This window comes from Fundulus heteroclitus, chromosome 20 (assembly GCF_011125445.2).
Source record: "Fundulus heteroclitus isolate FHET01 chromosome 20, MU-UCD_Fhet_4.1, whole genome shotgun sequence".
NCBI lineage: Eukaryota > Metazoa > Chordata > Actinopteri > Cyprinodontiformes > Fundulidae > Fundulus > Fundulus heteroclitus.
The window spans coordinates 37,780,022-37,804,106 of record NC_046380.1 but is presented as its reverse complement, the minus strand read 5'-3'; the positions used below and the strand labels follow the sequence as shown (position 1 = coordinate 37,804,106).

Below are 24,085 nucleotides of genomic sequence, written 5' to 3'. Positions count from 1 at the left end.
CAGACTACATTAGCTAAGTTAATTTGGTTGGTGCCATAGTAAATATCACTGATATTTGTCCGTTATTTTTTTTTTCTTTTCAATTGGTTGCCTTTGATACTAAAATAAGTGATAAAATAATAAATCCTTTGTGATATTTCTTACAGTATTACTACATAATTATTTCTTCTCACAGTGAATGCCTTAAATACTAACAATTGGTGAAATAAAGCTTTTTTGGTTACTCCTTTGAAGTAATATGTTTGCTGCAAGCACATAGCCTACAGTTAAATGGCGACACTGTTTAACAAAAGGATTTCTTTTTTTTAAATCCTTTTTATTTTTAACCGGAATAAAAAGTAGATTCTTGCTGTTTTTTTATGGCTGATCATTGCGGTTGATGATTCCAAGCCAGAATCGCCGGCGCTCAGCACTCGACTCCATTTGTAGTCCTATATATTTTCATATTTAAAAAAAATAAAATAAAAATTGGGCAGGGGTTTAGTGAAAATTACAATTTGCTTTACCATCTGCATGGTTGGAATATCTTTTCACCCAACATGAAATAACCATTTCAAGCTTTGTTAAACAAAAATAAAATACTCTTCAGTAGTCAGAGTAAGTCAAGCGATTCTGCCTGCCAACATGGCGTTTGGCGACAAGAGTGCCCGGGTATGTGACGTCACATGAGAACCATGTTTTGGGAGAGACAACTCATCCTTTGTTTCCACAGCTGTATTCAACCCACCCACCTTCAATTTCTCGGTGTGCTTGGGTTCAGACAGCTGTGGTGAAAGGTGGTAGAGTGGGTTTGTGATTCAAGTGATTTCTACTGAATCAGACATTGCTGCATGGGAGCACAACAGGACTGGCTGACTGATTTTTCTTGGTGAGTGCTGATAAAGTTAGAGCAATGAAATGATTTCTGAGCAATATAGAGCTCAACCTTCCGCTAACATTTCTAGTTTCAATATAAGAGACTAAGTATTCTGTAAAAGAAAGACCAGAGGCTTTTTTTATTGCAGAAAAATCAAATATACAAATGGTTTATGTTGGTGTATAAAAGTAAACGAGCATGAGTTTTACCAACTGAGGATGGGATGCAGGCTAAGTACGTAAACACAACTTCACTTTGCATTCAGGAAGTGGAACATTGTCACAACAATCCTGTCGTTCTTTCAGAATGAGTGTGAGCTATGCATATTAGTGCTGTGTGAATCCCCTCTGGCTGCCGTCTGACCCAGGGCGGGTTTGTGGTACGCATGGCCACCTCACTTGCCCCGCTCTCTCCAAATCAACCACTGAAACCTAGGGACTTTTTCAGCCTCTTTGCTTTGCTCTGCACTGTTCCAACCCAGTGACCACAGTAGCTACGCTGCATCTCCTCTCTGGGTTCGTGCACCTTCATGTGTACTGACTGGGGACCCATGAAGGTGACGTGTCATTGTGTATGAGGAAATAAACATAAGTGTTTTCACATGACTGGTATATTTTGGACAGAAGTGGCTTTCAAGTGTTATAGGAGATAGAAGTGTGAAGAGTGCAAACAAGTGCAACAGTATTTGAGTAGCTGCCGGTGGTCAATTTTTTTTTCTTTTCTTTTGAATTTAGGACAAATGTGCAACTTCAAATAAACCAAATAACATATTGTTTTTTCTTTTTAGAAAGATTGTCAATCCTAATAATAGTAATTACAATCATGTAGAATTAGGATTCCTTCTAAAACTACATCCACTACAAATAAGATAGGAAGAATAAGAAAGATAAGAAATTATTTTTAATGTCCCAAATTTGGGCGTGACAGTGGCGCACACATAGACAGAGTTAAACACTAGATCAGTAATGAAAAACAAGCTAATCTAAAGTTAGGTTCTAAAGTAACAGAAAGAGACCTGTTCAAAAAGGCAAAAGATAAAAAGGAAAGCATTGCACAATTACTGATAATATGGCAAGTTCAGCTAAAAATGTGATTGTTAAACAAGAAATATAGCAGCCATTTTACACAACAATGTAAGAAAAAAATATGCAGCAAGCTTGATTGTACAAGTAACACCCCAGATAAATACAGTCAGATTTAAATAAATTTAAATATCATTGAAGAAGTAATTTATTTCAGCACTTCAATTCAAAATATGTTTTACTGTTAAGGCAAAAGTATTTGTACTCCTGGCAAATTTATATTTAAAATTAGTATGATTCCTGCAATAAGTTTTTCTGAAAGGAAGCTACATGGGAATCTTTTTAAAATGTAAAAGGAGCATTAATTTAAGGGGAAACATTTTTTTTCTTCTTTTACTTTTATTTAAAAAAACACGTCACATTATTCTCACCTTTCTCTGCAATGAAAGATAAATCGTTATTGTAAACCCTAGTGATCAATTCCTTGCAATAGCTGACCAGCTTTTTGCATGATTTGTTGCTTTGATAATTTAGCTTTAGTGATGGACTCCAAGTATTTGTGATAGGAAGACCTCTTAGTTAATGTACCTAATTTCCACAGATCCCAGTATGGACTCTGTCAGGGTAACTTTGAAATTATGAGATCACATCCAGACAGGTGCTTTAGGTCAGGTGAAATTTATCAACCTGAATTTACCAGGATGAATAATTTGGAACTTAGCAGTTTACAGCAAAAAAATTTTTTATTTTTTTCAGACAACTATAATGTTAAATGAAACCTATTGCGAAAAGGTGTTTTGGTTTTGTCATGTAATTACCTCAACAATTATGGCAAATACTTCTGACTTAACAGTTTTCCTCTAGAAGGTAATCGACATCCTGCACAAGGAGGGTTGGCCACAAATGGTAATTACTAAGGAAGCTGGCTGTACTGTGTCTCCACAGATCAGTAGAAGTTACGTAAAATGACAAAAAGTATGGGAGGAAAAGATGCACATAGAGAAGGAAATGTCTGAAGCTGTACAAGGTCAACAGCACTCTGAGAGCCTTCATTACCAACTCCATGAGGCTGTGGAGAAACAACCTTTGAGGCTAACTTCAAGCCAATTGCACAAATCTCCATCATTGTATTTACCGGAAATGAAGTGTAGACTGCAAATTATGTCGTGGTATGATGGCTCCCACAGTCGATTGGGATTGTCTGCCTGCATCCTTTTCATTGAAATTATCCATTGCTTACTTCTTTCTTCGTCCTTTGGTAAACTAAAGAAATGTACATCCGACGATTTGGAATGCCTCTGTGTGCAACCGGGAGCACAAGTGGTAGGCATTGTTTAGATTCCAAAAATAAACTAACTAAAAGTACGCTCTAATTCACCCGTTTTGTCACGCTGGTAGGCGAAAACAGTACTGTTTTCGCCAACCAGCGTGACCCAGATGTTGCGCGGATGTAGCTCGTGACGTCACGCGTGAACTGGTCTATACTACAAGCAAATGGCAACCACGAAGAGGCCACAGGGAAAGCAGCAACAGCCAAATACCTGCAACGAGTAAGGCAAGTCGTGAGAAGTCAGCTCAATGGCAAGAACAAGGTCTGGGCAATCAACAGCTATGCCTTGCCAGTAATTAGATACCCTGCTGGGGTAATAAGTTAGCCAAAGGAGGAAATTCAGGCCACTGATGTTAAAACACGAAAGCTACTCACCACGCATTCCACCCCAAATCCAGTATCCACAGACTATACACTAAGCGTAAAGAAGGCAGAGGCCTAGTGAGCATCAGAGCCACCACTGAAGATCAAACATCCAACCTCCAAGAATATAACTTGAAGATGGCCCCAAGGGATGAAACGCTCAGTGAATCTCTCAGACAATGGAAGCTGGGAGAGAAGGAACTGAAGGAACCATCATTGGAGGAAAACCCATGCATAGGATGTACCACCAACAGAAAGCTGAAGTGGCTGATATGACCAAATCCTACCAATGGCAAGAGAGGGCCTATACCAAGGCCTAAGTAAACTCAAACAACCTAAGTCTAAACTATATATTACAATGTAAAAATACTCAATCTACAAGTGGTGTTTACTTCCCCCGTTTTGTTGGAATTTTTATATTCATTTTTTTTAATCAAAATTAACATTAATAAACTGGCCTTAAAGCACGTTGCACTAACATGCATGGGAATATTTTGAAATCAGCTGCAAATAGATTATCAAATGGTTTTGAGATGGCTGCATTTAATTTAAAGTTAATCTGAAAAAAAAAGATTAAAAAAATAGCTCAAGACGGGATGCTTTGCCTTTTTTTCTGGCACCAGAAGTGCTGCAATAAGTCTGATTCACACATTGTAGTTCCATCTGAGTAAACTTCACACCAGTCTATATTTTGGAAAGGGATATTTTAAGCTTTAAAACCTCTTTTTTTTTTTTTTTTTTTTTTTTTTATGCTATCGCACCTTTACAGCTGCAGCCCAGATCTTGCTGCCCAGAAACGGTGGCTGCTGCTCTGGATTTCTGTACACGCTGATACTGCTCTTCATCTATGAGTCTTGACTTTTTTTTTTTTTTTGTCAATATCAGCATGAATGTATGAATGAGGAAATCTCCTACACAGCTTCAGTTTATTGTAAGTTTAGCTGCCTTTATTTTGTGTGTTGAAAAACTGCCTGCCATGAACATATCACCCCCGAGTGAACTGCGTGTTCTGAGGGATTTCAAGAATGTCTGAGTATCCCATGTGATTCTAATATGGAAAGTCCCATCATGGGTAGTTTGATAAAAATCACCGCACACAGTCTAGAGAGATTAAAACGAGTCTGAGAAAATGGGTCCAAATCAAACAGGACAAATATGATCCTTTGTGCTGTACAATGAAGCCATTTTGACTTATTTAATGAATGAGATTTAGCATGGGGAAAAAAGAAACTTGCTAGAAATCGCACAATGGAAGACAAAAAAAAAAGTCTGTGCTTTAGTTCTGAGCCACTCCTAACCATGTAGGGGTTTTGTTTTTGTTTTTTTTTTCTTACCAGGAACACAACCTGGACTGGTTTCCTCGAATGCGGGCCATGTCCCTGGTGAGCAGCGATGCCGACGGAGAGCAGAACGAAATCCGAAGCCTGCAAGAGAAGCTGGAGTCCACCATGAAGCTGGTGACCAACCTCTCGGGCCAGCTGACCGAGCTCAAAGAGCAGGTTGGTTCGATCAGAACGAAGCAGAATTAGCAGCGGAAATGCTCCGTTATGGGAAAAACGGAACAAGTGAGACATCTTTCTAAAAGACGTGGACACCTCCCATCGGTCTTGGTTTGTTGCCACTCGTTGCCCTTTAGATGCAGAGCTTAGTAAATGGCAGTGAGTCAGTTCTCAGCACAGCTTGTGAGCCTCTCTAAACTCAGCTTTTCTTTTTTTACCAACTTGAAGTTTTTGGAGTAAAATTATATCTAATAGCTATGTTAACTTAATTAACATAAGAAATACATTTATTGTCCCATAATGGGGATTTATTTATTTATTTTTGAAGAGAAGAAATGAAATTACTGCCCCAAAATGTTCTTTCTATTAGTAATGGCAAATAACTGTTTAAACCTTTACAAATACGTACTTTATATTTAAATGTTCTTTGACAGAGAACCCACTTTCTGCTGATGTTGCATACAAACGGGAGTACGATTGCACAATTTGCTGCCCTCCTCTGCTTCTAGTAAACAGAATTGTAAAATTGTCGTTACCCTTGAAATGAGAACTATCTTTGAGGAACTGAATGTTTCTGAGACATTTTGACCCAGACAAGGGGAAATGATTATTGTGTTACTGAAAGCTGTGAAGGACACACAAACATCAGTCACATTTCATCATGCATTCAGTATCCTTATTCACTGCTTTGATTTATGCCTGAATGGGAATGTCCAGATTGTTTTGATACACACCTTGAATTTCATTTAGATACACATTAAATGTATAGCTCAGTTGTCTATGCTTAGGTTTTGAAATAGAGATTTCAGTAGCTTGCTAAAACCTGTTGTTAGTCACTATAATAAAGCCTAATATGTGTTAGTTGTGTTATATGAAAGGAATGGGGGATGGGTCACCCACAGTTCTTTGAAAAACAATTAGGCCCCTTAAATATTGCTTTGTTTTTGCTGCTTTGTCATTTTTAAATGTTTCAGATAATCAAACTGTTTTTTTTATATCAGACAAAGTTAACTCAAGTAAAAATAAAAGTCATTTTTAAATCATGATTTTATTCATGAAGTGAAAGAGCGGTCAAAACCAACTATTGCCCCAATGTAAAGTAGTAATTGCCCCTATACCTAATAACTGGTTGTTCCATCCTTGGTGGGAACAGTTGCCCTCATGTGTCTGCAATAAAAGTTAAATGCTTACATCACGGGGGGGGGGGGGGGGGGGGGGGATTTTGGGCCTACTCTTATTAGCAGAATTGTTCTAATTCAGCCACAGCCAAATGTCCTGTTACAGCGTCTCATTCAGGTTCAAGTCCAGACGTCGACTAGCTCACTTATGGTTTCATCAAATACTGCAAGTTGCCTTGTTCCTAAAGCGGACCTACACCATCCATCCCACTACCACCACCATGTTTGGTAGCTGGTACCATGTTCTTCTACACCAGATGGAACAGGGCATACACCACCAAATCTTTCCACAGAGGTCTTGTGGATCATCAAGAGCCTCTTCAGAGAATGTGAGGCAGGCCTTTGTGTTCTCTTTGCTCAGCAGTGGTTTAGGCCTTGGTAATCTCTAATCTATACCACTTTTGCTCTGTCACTTCTTGAAGAAGCAACTGAGATCTGCATTGCTTTACATGTGGTTCCTTGTTATTTTGTGACCTCCTGCATGAGTCATTCAGGAACGGCGCCAGAAGGTCTCTTCCTTTTAATCATGTTTGCGGTAGATTATTGTCCCTGGTCACTAACGATCCTGCTGCTGGTGCTTTGGAATCATTGGAAAATGGCTGCCATATATAGGTAAAGTTTACCCAGCTGTGCCTCAAGTCCAATAGCTTTATCATGGTTAATATGAAGTCAGAAACAGTAGGCCTTAGAGCAAACAACAACCTAGTGACCATAGTAACATTTGTGGTTATGCGAGCAATGTTATTGGCCAGTATATTAGCCAGTCGTAGCTACAGTCTAGTTCACTGACGCGGCAGATCAGGAGCGCTTGGGAGTCATTTTGGTGGACCAGCCACTCCTGGCAAAGTTCACCACTGTTCCAGCATTTCTCCATATGTCGACAATGGTGTTTCCTTAAGTCCTAAAGCCTTAGAAAGGACTTTGTAACCTGTAGATGTCAGTGACTTTGTTTCTCATCTGTTCTTCAATGTCTTTAAATCAGGGCTGAGCTAGACAGGCTCTAGATCCACGTCCTGCTCCTCCTAGTCAGGCCTGTGTGGGGTCGTACAATTGAACGCCTTAGCGAGCTACCTATGATTTAACTTGTTGCCGTTTACGTTTCCACAAAGAGCCAGGTTGGTCGAATAGCTGTTTTTTTCCCCAATAAACCTTTTAAAACTGCTTTTTGTATTAACTCACCCTAACTTTGCTTGATATTAAATTTGATGATCTGAAACACTAAGTGTGACAAAAACTGCAGAAATCTGTCATAAGGGGGCAGATACTTTTTCACAGCTTTGTATGTGTAAAATCACTGAACTTCATTCAAGAGATGCAAAACCCCATCACAATGATGAAGATAATCATTATGTTATAAGTTAATTCCTAATTTTACATATTTGTGCAGGTCTTGCATTCAAATATTATTTGTAGAAATTGTATGTTTTAAAAAGTCTTATCTTTAACTTACTGAAATGTACCAGATCTGGATGGAAAAGCACAAATGGCTAATTGTTGAACTAAGGCTCGCTGTGATCGAGTTAATCCAAGGTAAATTGGCTTAAGGAGAAAATTACTGCTCAGAAGCTAAACTGTCTCCTCTATGAGGCTTAATAATATCCTTCTCAAAACCTTCCCTTCCTAAGCAGAATTAAATCGGTTGAAACACTCATTGCTGGACCACTCTGACTTTTCACTTTTAATACCGTCATGTTTCAGTGCTGTGGTGTATTTCGCAATCTTATGTTAATTAAAGTTATTTCTGAGCAGGAAAGATCTGCCGGTTCCAGCTGCTGTAAAGGTTACCACCTGTGTTTTGAGTCATGCCGCGTTTGATCTCTGAAATTTTAATCGACTCAGTTTCAGTATCAGCTGTTTGTATTCTGCTGCTTTCGTCAGACGAGCCGGCGGAGGGGATGACAAAGCCAGCAGGATTTCAGAAGAATCGGTTTCAGTTGCGCTGTGCGTTGCGTTTGTGCCGCAGATGTTAGTTTCTGCAAAGTTGTACGGAAAGCCGTATCGACACGGATTTATAGTTCAGGGCAGCTCGCCGCGTTTTCAGCCGAAAGCTGATGTTCATACCCGAGCAGAAATAAACCTAACAAACGTCTCACCTCTCTATGATCTTCAGATGACAGAGCAGAGGAAGCAGAAGCAGCGGATTGGGCTGCTGGGACACCCTCAGCACATGAACGTCAACCCCCAGCAGCCGGCGTAAGGTGCGGCGACGGAGTCTGCAAGCCGGCTCGCCGTCTGGAAGGGAGCGATCTGTCCTTGCAAAATGTATGCAGCACTGAGTGTGAAAGTATCTTACAACGGTAGGGAAACGCTGTAACATAGATAGCTATAAGGCAATGTGTAGCTCTACCCCACGCAAAGCGATACTCCAGACAGTAACACTCACCCACCTCATTCTGTTCTGTTCAGTTGGTGCCAAATGTTTTTTGGGTTGTTGTTTTTTTTCCTGCCGAAAGAAATCGGATTTCTCAACACACAGCCTTTAACGGTTCAACGTGAAAAATGATGAAATTGTTCTGTTTCTTTTTTTTTTATCATTATTTAAAAGTTTTCTATTTTTATTCCTAACACACTGAGCAGTGTTTATTGTCTTGTTCTTTTGTATGTCGTGCAATATCTTAACTTAAATATGCAACCAAATGGTGTGTAGATTTAAGTTTTAATTCTTATGTCTTGTTTAAATCCACCGGGGAGTGGTTTAAACTGTTCTTTATGGTCTCTGGACAATTAAGCAGTTGTCGTTCATTTGTATTTAAACACAAACGGAGATATGATAATGACTGGGCTTCACAATATCACCCTGCATTTAGTTGGTCCAGATGGGCACACTGTTCGGGTGACATCTGCACTCAGTAGATAAGATATTGTGTGAGAGCAATATAAACAAATAGATTCCTTCCATCATATGGTCAATATTTTGTGCTAAGTTATTTTATGGGGAAGTAGCTTTATAATTTGACTGGGTTGCAACAGCCGTCTAGAATCGTGTTGCTCAGGAGTCATGTAGTTAATACAGTAATAATGACCATTGGTATATTCTGATATGTCGCTGCTTGTGTGGAAACTTTGTTCTTTTAGTTTGACTTTAACATTTTAGTTCTTTCCATGTTAGGAATGAACTTTTTTTTTTTTTTTTTTCTGGGAGGGGACTACTTTGTGTAAATAAAGTTTGTTGCTTTACTTTGCTTTTGTATAGAAAGATAAGATGGGGGAAAAAAATATTACTGTCACAAAATGTTAAGGGTAAACAAATCAAAGCGTTGTCAATTTGTATATAGAAGTAGAATTATTTATTAAAATTGTTATTATCCTTTAATTGTACTGTCTTTTTTATATACAATTGCTAAATGCAACTTTAAATGGAATTTGTTGGGGCAAAATGTTGAAAATATTGAAAATGTTGAAAAATCATCAACCATGAATTTTCTGACCCCAGGCTCTTCTGAGTAGGTGTATAAATTATGCATGATTTGAAATGGCGGATATCCACATCAATGAAGGACGTTCTAAGAGATCTTTTCAAGAAGCTAGAGCTGAGTAGCAATAAGATGAGCCGTTGATAAATTGTGGAAATTCTTAGTATGCTAATTTAATATCTGTGCAACTATCTCCACTATAAATGTAAATGTAATGTTTGAAATATATATTTTTAAATTACATAACATTTTTAGACCAGCATTAGAGTTCTTCTTATATAAATTTAATACAATAAGAATAAACCCTATTTATAAAGGTCCCAGATACTGATCTCGAGGTATAACCAATATTTCTAAAAAGCCATAGATTAAAAACCACAAATATTTTCAGTCATACTCTTCCTACAGTTTAAAGTCTGGTTAATGTGAGGCTAGAGAATGTACCCGACTTTTCTTTGGCTGTTTAAAACATATTTAGCCGCTCCTGGCCATCTGTTACTTGTTGCTGCACAGGGCCGGTCAGCTGGCTGAAAGAAGGCTTGTACACTTTTCGCTGTTGGATTAAATGTAGCTATATTTAAGTTAAAACTACGGAAGGCATGGCTACCAGTGGCATGTCTGTTAAGCAGCTGACTGTTGGAGCAGCCTGACTAATTAGCTATATCAGCCTATTGTAACTGTATGAAAAAGAGAGCCACAAAAAGTTATAATTTTAAGAGAAACGGGCACTTGAAACTACCTTCTAAATTAAGCAGCCATTTATTCCACATTTTAATTCTGATCGTCAAACTAACACGGAATAAATGTTACTTCAATATAAACGCAACAGTTATTTTAGCTGTAGACATACTTGCTTTTCTGTTTTTAAAAGGCACAATCAGATCGTGTTATTCTTTGGGTTACTGTTGTTGAATGATAAATAAATAACTAATTTCATGATTTTACGATCCTGAGAGCTGGCCGACGTAACGTCACCAATCTGAGAGAGAAAAAACTAGAAGGTATGTGTACTTCTGAACCCATCCCCTCCGCCCCCTTTCCTCTGAGTCTTATCGGAATTTGCTGCTGAATTCGTCGACCCGGTCTCGCTCCGTCGCCTGCGACGCGGCTGACTCTGTTGTTTTAAACTCCCTCTCTAAATATAGCCCGTCTGCTTCGGGGATGTCGGCGAGTGGGACCGACTGACCAGTCGGGCACTCTCGGTCGCCTGCGAGCTTGACGTCACAGGCAAGGGATCCTGTGTTCCCAATCCATGAGGAGCTCAACGTGACGGGCTGATTAAACACATCAACACAGCGGCGGCTTTGAAAAAAAAGAAAAGGAAAAAAAAAGAGAGAGAGAAGAAACAAACACGCGGCTGTTACAACCTGCAGCCACGCCGTGCCATCCTGCCGCAGGTGCACGTGCCAGCCAACGAGGACGGTATGAAATTACACGGCGACTGTGTCCAGGACGCTGCGCGCGTGACACTTTGGCACATACCAGAATGAACAAAGTGATTGCTGTGTTTGCCTTCTAACACCAGAATGCGGCCAGGTCTCATTATACTTCCATTAAATAAAGGGCGTTTTTATTGGTGGAAAATAAGTAAAATTATTAATTTTGATATTTTTTTTGTGCTTGGTATTTTTAACCGATTTTTGTTTGTGTTAATAAACCCATAAAGTAGTTATAAATGTGATCGTTATAGCCTACATATTACAACTATATCACAACTATAATCCCACGCTCGGCGTCCCTTATCTTCATATTGCTCTTCCGGACTTTCTAGGGTCTGAGTGTGTAACATAAATGGCGATATGTTCGCAGTTTTGGGGACAATATTTCACCTCATGTCGGCACGCCGTTGTACACGCCGAGGCACTGCGAGGCTAACCTCAGCCCCCGCTGAGCCCGCCGGAGGGAGCGTGGCGCGGCACTCCACCGGATTTCAGCCCTGAGCTGGCTACTACTGAAAGAGGTGGGATTATAGCAATCCCATTTCACATTTAATATCTGGGAAGAGCTGCAGATGACCTCAAAATCTATATTATAATTTTATGTGTTGTAGTGGAAAATGAAACAGTAGTATGTCTACTTCTTGACAAAAAGGACTACTGACTACTACTGACCCATGAGCAATGCATGAGCAATCTGGCTGTTAAATTTTAAAACTACTTGGGGTTTTTAACGTATCTTATTTGTTAGTACCACTTGGATTGTAGATTATATTAAAATTAAATTTGTGTCAGAAATAGTGTAATATTGGATGTCACCAATTTTAGACATGGAGGGATCTGTTTGAAAAGGGCAGCACAATATCTCTCAATATTAAAACAATATGATAGTTTTTATCACTGTACATTCTAGTCTAAGCACCATGTCATTGTTGTTATAGTCAAAGCAATTATTATTGACCCTGGATATGAAGCTGAGGGCTTTAAGCACTCAGTAGTAAAAATGACTACCAGGGACATTGTGACCAGACAAGATACCGGGATCCTTAAGCAGCACAAGAATACCTTTACTAGCTAACCTTTAGCCACTATCGATGCTATAAGGTTGTCATCTGCTTTGGGGATTTAATCATGACTAAACTAGGAAACTGGGACTTTGGACAACAGTTATCCATCTCATGTTTAGAAAGTGAACCTGATAACTCTACATTAAACAGATTCTTTAAAACCAAGATTGAGGTTACTGTAACATAAATGCAAGCGTTTTCTGTGTGTCATTTTGTTATTATTATTAAAACCATCTTAGAATTAGACAAACACAAGCGACACAAAGCATGAACTTGTCAAACCTCAACTTTAGCATTCTACGCCGCTTACACTCTCTAAGATAGCGACTTGCTATTTTTGGAAATATTTATATAACAAAAACAAATTTGCTCTTACGTTTCCCCCCATAGACGGTTAAAATCTCGTCCCCTTGTCACAAAGCCAGTATCTCGTGAGCCGAACGCATCGTCCTCCCCCATGCATGAAGCGGTTTGCAGAGCTCCTTCAGTGACAGACCGCTGCATCGTAAATGCATATAGGAGCTCTATCACAGATTCTTCCTCCCGGCTGCGCCTGGACTTTATAACCATCGCTGTTATTTGCCATTTTTTCTTTCATTTGTTGCAAATGATCTTCTGGTTTTTTAATGCACAAACACTTCTGGGTATTCTGTACCTTCTTCTTAAAGTTACCCTAGTTGCACACTTCCTTCAGTCTGAGTAGGCTGCTTTTAATAATTATATATTTTTTCCTGTGGTGTCAAGTTGTCCCTCACTTTATTGTCTCGTTTTTTATTTTTATTGTTTTTATCCATGAGTCCACTGCGGGACAAGAAAGGTAATTTGCATTCTGTTTTGTCCTATTTGTAATTATCAAGGCGTCTGCTGATTAAATACAGTAAAGGCTTGCCATACAGTGCTCCCCCAGCAGGACGGGGTGGGTGTTGTAAAGCGCCGTCCAACACGTGAGGCTCGGCAGGGGCGGGGGCGGGGGAATGCTGGGAGGGTGAGGAGTCTGAAAGCGCCGTCCAACACGTGAGGCTCATGTGACGGAGGAGAGTCGGTTTCTCTGGCTGAGAGAGAAGGAGAGAGAGAGAGAGAGAGAGAGACGTGCCTGCAGTCACAGGGTTTATTTAGCACGTAGTCCGTGACAAACCCACCCAGCTCTCACACATCGCCGGGGCGTGGACCTTCCCTCTGCATACTAACGAGCCCAGACCTCAGGGTGACAGCATTCTAAACTGCGATCAGCTTCAACCTAACAGCGGGAACTCACCGGAGGAATCGTGTTACTTCTTATTTTGAATTTTTATTTTTATTTTTTTTGCTATTCTTGATTTTTTTTTTGTCTTCTTCTTCTTTTGTTTGTTTTGTTTTGTTGGAGCGTGCTTTTCAGTTTTTTCAGTTTTTTTCTCTCCCCCTTCCGTCAATAAAGCGACATGGAGCGGATTACAAGTGCGCAACCACCTCCTTATGTTCCGAAACACGCATCAATGGATATACCTGACATGCATCGGTAAATATACGAGCATTTTTCTAGACCTAAACCTGCAATTGTTCTGTTGGTTCACTGTGAAATCCTCCGCACTTAAAATTGAAATCAAGTTTGTATTTATGTTTTTTTTTTTTGTTTGTTTTTTCTCAGACTGGAATTTCCTATTTTCATGTGCAAAAGCAGGAGGGGTGTGAAGGGCAGGGATGAATGCAAGGTAAAATTCTAGAAAAAAAAAGTTAAAAGAAAAAAAAATCCTCCGTGTTATTAGTGCATCTTGAGTGTTAACAACTTTTTTTTTAAATTATTCATTTTGTCCAGGAGACTTACAAGCTGCCCCACAGACTGATTGAAAAGAAAAGACGCGACAGAATAAATGAATGCATCGCTCAGCTGAAGGACTTGTTGCCAGAACATCTTAAGCTTACAGTGAGTACTGGCTTTTCTTCTTACTTTCTTTTTCTTCTTTTTTTTACATAAGTCTGAGACACTGTAAAAAAATACACGTGAGTTGCTATTCAAAAGACAAACAAACAGCAAAATGTACAAGTTTTCTCATTTTAACAGTTTAAATGGCTGTTTAGTTTGTTAGAAGAGTTCATTTTGTGGGGAATCATCTCTGAGCGTAGTGGGAGTGGTTTCCCCCGGTGAATGGCTGCTCGCCCGCTGTTCTGTAGAATGTGTTACATAAGGAAGATCAGTGTGCTTATTGAAGGTCTTCCTGTTTTAGACGCTGGGTCATCTGGAGAAAGCCGTGGTGCTGGAACTCACGCTGAAGCACGTGAAAACCCTGAGCGCCGTGCTGGAGCAGCAGCAGCAGAAAATAGTGGCGCTCCAGAAGGACTTGCAGATCGGTAGGTTGGCTTTCTAGCAGCCGTGCTTTTAGTCCGGGTTCATGATGCTTATTAATGGTTTAATAAGCATTTGCAACACAGGTGTTGTTTTTGAGGTAACTTCTTAAAGGAACAGAGTTTAATTTAGTTTGTGTTCGTCTAGGCGACCATGTGGGAGACGGTGCCGAGAGCAGCGAGGAGATGTTCCGCTCTGGCTTTCATCTGTGCGCCAGAGAAGTCCTCCACTTCCTGGCCAATCAGGAGACCAGCAGGGACCTGACCCCCTCGCACGTCATCAGTCACATCCAGAAGGTGGCGGCTGAAGTCCTGCACCAGGGAAGCGGCCCGCGGCCCGACGAGCCGGACAGGGCGGAGGAGCCCGCCGGACGGCCTTCGGCGTCGCCCGAGGCCCCCGCTAAGAACTGCGTCCCGGTCATTCAGAGGACTTACCACCACGGGACAGGGGAGCAGAGCGGCAGCGACACAGACACTGACAGCGGCTACGGCGGAGAGCATGACAAGCCGAAGGCCCAGTGGTCAGAGAGCCATGGGAGGGAGGGCGAGATGAAGGCCCCTTCATCAGAGCGGACGGTGGGTGTGGTCAAACAGGAAGACGACGAGCCCCGGGCCAAGAGGTTAAGAGCAGACTCGGAGGATGAGATGCTCTCTTTCCACGCCCCAGGAGGTCCTGGCGGTTACATGAACATCTCCCCCAACTTCTTCCCCTTCTACCTCATCCCCCCGTCGGCGGCGGCAGCGGCGTACCTCCCCATGCTGGAGAAATGCTGGTACCCTGGGGGCATGCCCATCATGTACCCGGGTCTGGCCTGGCTCCGCTGCAGGCCTGCCCCAGGAGACGCTGCCCTCGCCTCTGTTGATGTCCCCACGGGTGCCGTCTCCGGCAGCCCACCGCATCCCCATGGACTCCCCCGCTCAGCACAAAGCTTTAAGGCAGGTCTCTCCTTTGAACTTGGAAACCAAAGACTGAGCAGCCGGTTCTCCCGTCTGCACCTCTCGCCCCACTGAATGTTGAACAGAGGCTACAGTGTTGGCCCTCCGACACGCAGCTGCAAGTCGGCCCATCAGAGCGGAACCCGTCGTGGTCGTCACTGTCGGGCATCGGGCCTCGGACTGCTTTCGAGGCCTCTGCCCGAGAATTTGTACAACCCTTTTAAACACTGTGAAGATGGTCAGGTTAAAGAGCACACAAGAGATTCTGAAGGTTCTTGTCTTGTTATTGGCCTGCAGAAACGTCGTTTAATGTCGCCCCAGAATGTAACCCTCCCCATCTCGGACATATCTTGTTGCACACCACTCTGTGTTGAATGTAAAGATGTAAAAGGAAGAAAACTCCTGTGCATGCTGCTGTAGATGGGCGAATGTCAGGACGGCCCTCCCAGGGACAGCAACAAGCCATTTGTAACGATAAACCAGCACGTCCGGGTTGACGTCCCCCCCCCACCCTAACCCTCCTCTCCCCGTCTTCGTTTGTGGCGCCGCTGAAAAACGCGCGCAGGAATTTGTAAAGCTCAGAGAATTCAGGGTGTAGGCTGCCGTACCAGGTGCGTCATTTATCTCTGTCGAAGCGTGCTTTTAAGACCTAATCTCTGACTCACAGCTGTGTTTTTTTTTTTTATTATTATTTTTGTACACGTCCAGATGGAGCGCCTGTGAAGTAACTTTTTGGTTTAGCCTTGTACATCTCTATATTTGATACGTGACCCGTCGGGCGTTTTTTTTTTTTTTTGTTTGTTTTTTTTGTTTGTGTACCTGCCGCAGGAAGGATGAGGCAGCAGTTTGTGAGCTCGTGGTGCAGACGCACATCTGAAGCTCGGTGCTTAGGTCCCGCTCTCGCCTCCTTCGCTCGTTGAACCCAAACTCCACCGCCGCGACAGGAGGCGCAAACAAATTCGACGGCCGTCTTCAGCAAAAGAGCTCGAATGTAAAGTTCGAAGACATAAAAAAAAATGATAGTTTTGTATAGACACAGGTACTCTGATTTTTTTTTTATTTTTTTGACAATGTAACACAAGGCTGTACATATTTTGTATATAAAATATTATTGATATAAATATATATATATTAAAGTAACAATAAAGCTACTTGTCGTCTGTGTAGTCTGTGTCCGTGGGCTTCAACGTGTGGCAGCCAACTCCTCAGCACACTCTTACATAACTCTTGCATAACCCATAGAGCTGCACGGCCTCTGGAAATCAATAGCACGTCTTAGATTACAAGCTGGGACCTGATTCTAAAGGCTTTCTGGGGAAATGATTATTACTAAGTAGTTTAACTTCTTCATGCAAACAGTTCGCCCGACTGATTGCTGTTGTGCCTGACCACAACAGTTCTTTTCACATTTTTTTTTTTTAAAAGCAAAGTGGCAGTAAAGAGGCGCCGTTGTGCGACTGCCATACAGTCCCTCCAGCTGAAGTCAGACACCTTGGTGAAACAAAAACCGCTGCGTTTGGGGTTTTGTGGTATTTAATGATGAAAACAAGTCTCCATTCACCTTTTGATTTTTTTTTTTTTTTTTTTTGGTTTTGTTTTGTTTTTCCACTCTTTGCAGTAATAGTGAAAAATAGAAAGGGCCCCCGCATCATCAGGTCCCTCCCACCATGTCTCTCTCAGATGTGTGGAAGTTTTCTATTCTTTCCTAATCACTACCATATTTTGTCACTCTGGGCTGCAGATCAGCGAGCAGATCTGGGCTGCCTCCAGAATGTGTCTGCTCAGGTTTGGTGGCGCTTCCCGCAAACCAAAAGGCGCAACACTAGTGCCACCACGTGGAAGCTGGGCTTCACTCCGCTTTCCCTTTTGGCCTCAGAGCCCAGCTGTAAAGTCAGCTGTAGACACCCGTTGGTATTATTCACGTAGTGCCAGAGTTTTGCTGTAAACCCGTGGGCCAGAAGCCGAGTGGTTGTGCTCATCGTGTTTGTTATAAAGCCTGGAAGAGTCTTGGATCTGCTTTTTTATCATTTCCCCCAGGGTCGACAAGTACTGCCGAAGCCAACATCTGGTTGGAAAATATTCTAAACTTTTCTCCTCCTTCCATTTCCTAACGCACAAAAGTCTACTAGTGCCTGCGTAATGCGGTATAATTTCATTTTACATGCTCTCATTTGCATAATCACTGCTTGATTTTCACATTCTGTCAGTGTGTCGGTTTTTGAGTCACTGACTGAAAGCAGACAAATGAAAAAAAAATGAGACGCTTGGTCTACCTAGCTGTTTGCTCCGGGGCCCGTAGTTCTTGGATAAGGACTAAACTGCCACATAAGTGCTACAATTCCTGTATTTTTTTTGTATATATGACAAAATCATGTTAGCTATAATAACATGATTTTATAATAACAATATATATAATAACAAATAAAGTCATGATTTTGACGCAGAGCTGATTAAAATTAGTCCAGATGTTACAACGTGGTAAAAATACTCTATACTAGCCGATTTCAGCATTGCGTTGTTTCATCATTTGTGTCATCCTAAAACAGGTTTTGTGTTAATACTGTGCACTCAAATGCTTTAAGTATTAAAAATGGCAGAAAGATATGCTGAACTGTTGACTCTGGGAAAGTGTGGCAATTTATATGGAAATATGTGTGGGAAACCTGGGGTACATGCCCAATGGTAAGACATGAAAAGCTGCTCTAAGAAACCATTTTCTTTTTTTTCTTATATATATATATATATATATATATATATATATATATATATATATATATATATATATATATGAACAGCAACCATTTTCTCAGCTGTTCAGAGTCCATAAATGCATGTAAAACGTAAAAAACCTTCAGAGTTGCTACAAATTCTGGACGTTTTGATGAGCTTTATCCCAGATTTGTTTTTAGCATTTTAATTCCTCATCAACACTGTTGGAAAGCAGCTTCAGGCAGATAGTTTTCAACCGAATAAAACTGTTTCAGATTGCGATCAGTGTGAAAATCTGTGGTTTCAGCTGCACAAGTTTTTATGTTTTCCACTGAGCCAGACTTTCTTGCAGTCCTTTAACAACTGTTTAGCCTTTCTGACAGTCGTTTAAAGTTGGTCTTTTTGTCGTATTAGGTGCAATGCTTGTTCATTCTGACTGGAATTGTTTCCTGTTTTAAATACTGATAATATTTGTATAGAAAAGCATCTAAAACTACAGGGACATGCAGTGAATCCAGTCAATGTGGCCACTGTGTGCCAAGAACCAGTTTGCAATGAGATCCATTAAGGTTCCCATTTATTTTGTTAAATCTATGAACAGTATTTACTGCAACAAAGTTAAACTGTCAGAAAGTGGTATTAAAGCACCAGCAATGATTCCCCTAACAGCCATTAACTGCAACCCTTGTATAACATAGATGGCCACCTTAGCTACAACCCCTCTCTCTTGGGCCTTTAGAGATGTTCTTAAATAAAAAAGAAGCTTATCAAACACCAAATAGTGTAGTGGGTGATGAAAATTTCAAACCCTACACTGATAAAATATTCTGCAGGCCAGCCGAAGTACGGAAAAATGGAAACATCTTGTGTCTGCATCCTCCTACGGACTGATCACCTTGAACTCCATCTAGGGAACAAAGCAGTCTGCAGCTTTCTTACAGCTGTTGGTGGTTGTGTTGGGCCTGTAATAACCCTGTGACCTGGACCACACTGGTCATCCCGGAACCACTGGGATGCAAGCATCAGGCCTCACCAGGCAATGAGGCGAGGAGGGATTTATTCCACTTTGTATTAAAATCAACATGGCCACGTTCTCTGCAGCCAGCGATCATCTCCTGCTTTGTGCTGGTCGGCCACGTCAAACCCCAGTGAAGCACACGGAAGTAACGTGACAAAGTGTGAAAAAGCTCAAGGTGTATGAATTCTTTTCGCGTAAACAGTGAGAGATTAAATCTATGTTTCTTCTGCCCCCAAGTGGTCATATGTAGATATAGAATAAAAGACAATGTGACAGCTTATACACCTAACAGCGTTTCCCTGCTGAAGCATTCATTCACACATCGTTTATCTTTTGCCACAATAGAACAGAGGTGTCAAAAACTTCCAAGCTGAAAGTAGTCATAAATAGTAATGAGAATAAATAGTTTTATTTTAAACATGCACACATTTTACTATGTATGTGAGGACTTTGCACTGACCTCCATTGACTTCCATAGATATGTGTCTGTCCTTACTGTCTGTGAGAGATAGATAGATAGATAGATAGATAGATAGATAGATAGATAGATAGATAGATAGATAGATAGATAGATAGATAGATAGATACCTGCTTAACAATATACTGAATTGGCAAACATGGTCAGATTACTGTAGAAAACAGAAGCATTGTGGCTCTGAAGCATCACAATGGTCTTGCACGTTTGCTCACTTTTCAAAAAAAGAGACTGAAACACCAAATATGTTTGGTGTAAGGGCAATTCTTCTGCCCTCTGTCCACGTTTTGTTGTGTTTATTTTCAGCAATAGGTACAGGATATGGGTCAGCCTTTCTTCAAAAACGCATGCTTTATTTAGCCTGCTTTAATAAATGGGTCACTTTTGGAGTGAAAATCTCTGGATGTTTGTTGTCTTCTTTACATTCAAATTAAATTGAAACTAAAAAAGGCGATTACAAAAAGATGAATAGATTTCGATTTTAGAAAGATTTGAATTTGTTTACATTTTTTTGAAAGACCTACATAGCTGAGAATCATACTCTAAAATAGGGTGTTTCTATAAAGTCAGGGGTGAATAGTACGTGTATGGCACACTTGTGAAAACTATGTATCATTTTTGTTCCACGTTAAAACCATGCTGCAGTCTGTGTTATTCTAACACGTGCATTTGTAGTCAAATATTATTGACTTGTATTAATCTTCACAAATGGATTACAAGAAGCTTATAGAGCAACTTGGTATTGTCTATTTTACAAATAATGTTGTCTGTCTTACAAGTTTGCATCCAACAAATCACTGCTGAGCTGCAACAGCCAAAAAGCAAGTCGTTTTTAGCCCATGGATCTTTTATTTATTCTAAAACTTTCTTAAAGAGAAGTCCTGCAGGGGGAACACAAAAGTTCCAAGCAGGAAGTGAGGTTGGATGATGCAAAACCAGGAAAGTTCTTGTTACTAGTTCTTCTCTGTTCCATTTACCTCCAGACTTGGACTTCTGATCCGAGGATAAATGCCACTTAACTCTGTTTAGGTTCCAAGTTTGAAAACCAGTGGGCTGGACCAGATTTTCTTACAGGGGCAGTGGTAAGTGGACCCCAAAGTCCACCCCCCCCCCCCTTTTATTTTTTCAAAATCTATCTTTGTTTTGAAAATACTTTCCTAGTATCCAAAGATCAATTACATAGGAACCCCATACTATGTAATGTAACACAAATGTTACATTTCTGGAAAGTCTAATATTTTTTTTAAACTAACAACTGCCATTATAGGTGGGTGTAGTACCCAGATGTGATACTCTAATAACAAGTAGCACTACTTCAATGTATTTTCAATAAGTAACTGTGCAATAAACTACACAAGTAAGAGTAACAAAGTATTTGGTAAGATAGTCATTACTAATTTTACTGATCATAATGTGCAATGTAATATTGCCCATTTATTTCAGCAGACATGAATAAAAATAAAGTTATGTGCACTGTTAGTTTTTTTTAAACCAAAAATGAAAAATATGAATACACTTTTTAGTGTATTCAATACAAGAAAACTAATTACGGTTAGAAGAAACTTAGCATAAACAACATTCATCTGTGTATCGTGTTTTGTTTTTTTATAGGTTAAAATGCGTTCTTCGTTCAGTTAAGTTACTCGCAGCAAAACTTACTCTAGAGCAGGGGTTTTCAAATTCATTTAATGTGAGCTTCGCCTTGGAATAGATAAAGATCCCTCTCGTCAGCTCCTGCATGGAGGTTCTGTGTGGGTGTCAGGTTCAAGTGGTTGGATCGTTCTGTCATGATTTATATGAACCCGAACACAACCACACACAAGCAGAGCTAGTTTATAGAATTTATTGATGGTGGTGGATAGTGGAGGATGAATAAACCAACAGTCTGTCCAGGGCTGGAGCAAGAGACTGTTAATGGCTGGAGCTGGCAAGCAGGATGGAGCCAGAGCACGGAGGTAGCAAGACCAGCAGCACGGCAGAGTAGAGACTTGAAAGCCAACAGCCAGACCAGTTGCTCGGCAGGATGAAGACCAGGAAGCCAGAACCATAACAGGATTTAGCAGCACGACTGGATGAATACGGGCTGGACGAGAACAGGATGAGGTGTGCAGAAACAAACAGTAGTAAACAGAACGATCCGACGAGGAAGGACTGAATGGAGGGAGCTTAAATAGGGAAGCTGACAGGTGTGCTGAGTGCTGGCTGATTAGTAACTGACAGGTGTATGTGATTAGTGAACTGTGGGACTGGAGCTGTGTGGAATGTGGAAAGTGTCCTGAATATGTGCATGGTGCAGCAGACAAAGCTGCACCATGACAGCTGTACTGCTTCTAAACAGTTCAAACACCGCACAGGTTTTAAAGATTCCTCCAACGCTGCCTCACTTACTGAGGATGAGGTAATCATGTTTGGGAGGATGCCAATTATTTTATTTTTAATGGAATCAATTTTATTTATGAAGAATCCCATAAAGTCATTACTGCTAAGAGCTATGAATGCTAAGGGAATGGATGGATCAACGGAGCTGTGACTATGAGTAAGTTTGGCAACTGTACTGAAGAGAAATCTAGGATTATTCTTATTCTCCTCAATTAATGATGAAAAATATGCTACTCTAACTCTGCGAAGGGACTTTTTATACAACAATAGACAAAATCTGTTATAAAACCGTTAATCCGAGACATTGTCAAATAGGCCGTAACACGCGGTGATGTCATTAAGAGAGGAAAAATGTGTTATTTAGTACTCGTCACCAGCCTACATTATGTGGTGTAGATGAAAGTTCTGATGGTAAAAAATAACTCCTGTTTTTTTATTTATTTTTTATTTTAGAAACAGCAACATTCTGGCCACCTGAAGTCATTTGTTCCAGAGATAAACGTCTGTTCTGTGCTGCAGCATTAAGATGGCGGTCCAACAGAGCAGGGGAGGACGGAGTGCCACCTGTGGCATGTCTGGTTTGAAGCTGTTTCAACTAAGGTCAGTAGCATCTGCTTCTAAATGAATGTTTACATTGTTAATCACACCTTCATAGAGCTTCCCACCAACCAAGCCTGATTCTTTGCTTTCAAGCAAGAAAGAGTTTGCCATTTTCTCTGAATGTGGACAAATGTCCACCATACATTACCTGTCAAAAATTTGGACTCACCTTTGTCGTTCAGTGGCTTCTTATTTTAATTAATTTCTACATTGCAGATGCAAAGTGAAAACATCAAACTAGGACTCAAAAGTATAGAGAATTGTGTATCAAACACAACATTGTGAAATAACCTCTTGTATATTTGGGCTTTTTCTACTCCTTTTGATGACTGCTTTCAGTCTTGACTTTCTATGGATGAGCTTCATGAGGTTAGTTTCAGCTGTCTTGAAGGAGTTCCCAGAGGTAGTAATAAAAATAAAGACAAACCATAAAAGGAAAAGGGAGACCAAACTTTGACTTGTAGTGTAGGCTCTGCAGGCTTTTTAACAGAGAAAGACTTTTGCATTGATTTCCACTGCATAGTCTATTATGGATCTTTACTGTGTTGACAGAGTATTAGAATTGTAGTCCAAATCTGTCAAAACTCCAAATTTCCAAATGATGCAGAGGATTCCATGGCTGCTATGGTTCCTCCACAGGTGCATCCTCGCAGCATCATTCAAACACAAACTGAACTCCCAACACTCAAGAAAGATTTTCACAGACATTGCAGAATTGCTCCTTTTAAGGATTTCTATATCTACATCAGGAATTCAACTCTGCCAGAAACCGAAGAACGTCGTACACGAAGCTTTCAGCATGCCATACGTGAGAATTGAGTTCTTTAAAAATCTGCATTGGTTTTTTTGGGGAAGCTTTGACAACTATAGTCACGCAGAAGTGAACAGAAATCTAGATTTACAGAAAATGGTGATGTTGTTTTGGACTGGGCCTTGATGGAGTCGTAATTTTCTATAATAGTGCTGATGTACAACTGTTATTTAATTGCTGGTAATTACTATTTTTACTAAAACATTTTTTAGTACTTTAATTAACAGTTGTTGAACTTTCTGAGTGTTTGTTGCCTAATTTAGTTAAATGGTTTCTTTGAAAGCAGATTAATTGAATCCATCATAAAGGTGGTAAGTAATAACCTTTCTATAACTAAAGGGCTTTCTGTGTTGAGACATTTAAGACCTGAACTGCTCTAACAACAAGTATGTGTGACATGAACTCAGTGGCTCTCAGTTTAGGCATAGATAGACATAATTTGTAGTGATGAGAAATGCAAGTCCTTCAAATGTAAAAGGAAAGAAAGAAATGCTTAAAGGCAACAGGTTTTTAATTTTCCTGGAACCAGTGATGAGCTACAGAAGCTGAGAGCGGGTGTATTTGAATGCTTTCTTTTACATTGTTTTCTCCACATAATGACTTAGCTATATTGTTATCACGAGCAAACAATAACTGTTTTCTTGAGTTAATGACATGGTTATCATGAAATAATG

The 24,085-nt window shown here is 40.4% G+C and overlaps 2 protein-coding genes across 5 annotated transcripts in view; both read left to right on the top strand.

Moving 5' to 3' along the window:
• Positions 1-9,561, top strand: part of itpr1b (inositol 1,4,5-trisphosphate receptor, type 1b) — a 131,715-nt gene extending 122,154 nt beyond the window's left edge. For all 4 annotated transcript variants that reach the window (XM_012874222.3, XM_036151869.1, XM_036151868.1 and 1 more), the window contains 2 exons: positions 4,909-5,070; positions 8,359-9,561. In XM_012874222.3, the coding sequence (XP_012729676.2) occupies positions 4,909-5,070; positions 8,359-8,445 (249 nt within the window). In that variant the 3' untranslated portion in view covers positions 8,446-9,561. The remainder of the gene's footprint in view (positions 1-4,908; positions 5,071-8,358) is intronic.
• Positions 9,562-12,114: 2,553 nt separating this feature from the next.
• Positions 12,115-16,427, top strand: bhlhe40 (basic helix-loop-helix family, member e40). The gene is given in 6 exon segments (XM_012874141.3): positions 12,115-13,659; positions 13,789-13,852; positions 13,957-14,064; positions 14,366-14,489; positions 14,632-15,296; positions 15,298-16,427. Coding segments are annotated over 6 exon segments (1,197 nt in total). The 5' UTR covers positions 12,115-13,582; the 3' UTR covers positions 15,457-16,427.
• Positions 16,428-24,085: the final 7,658 nt, after the last annotated feature.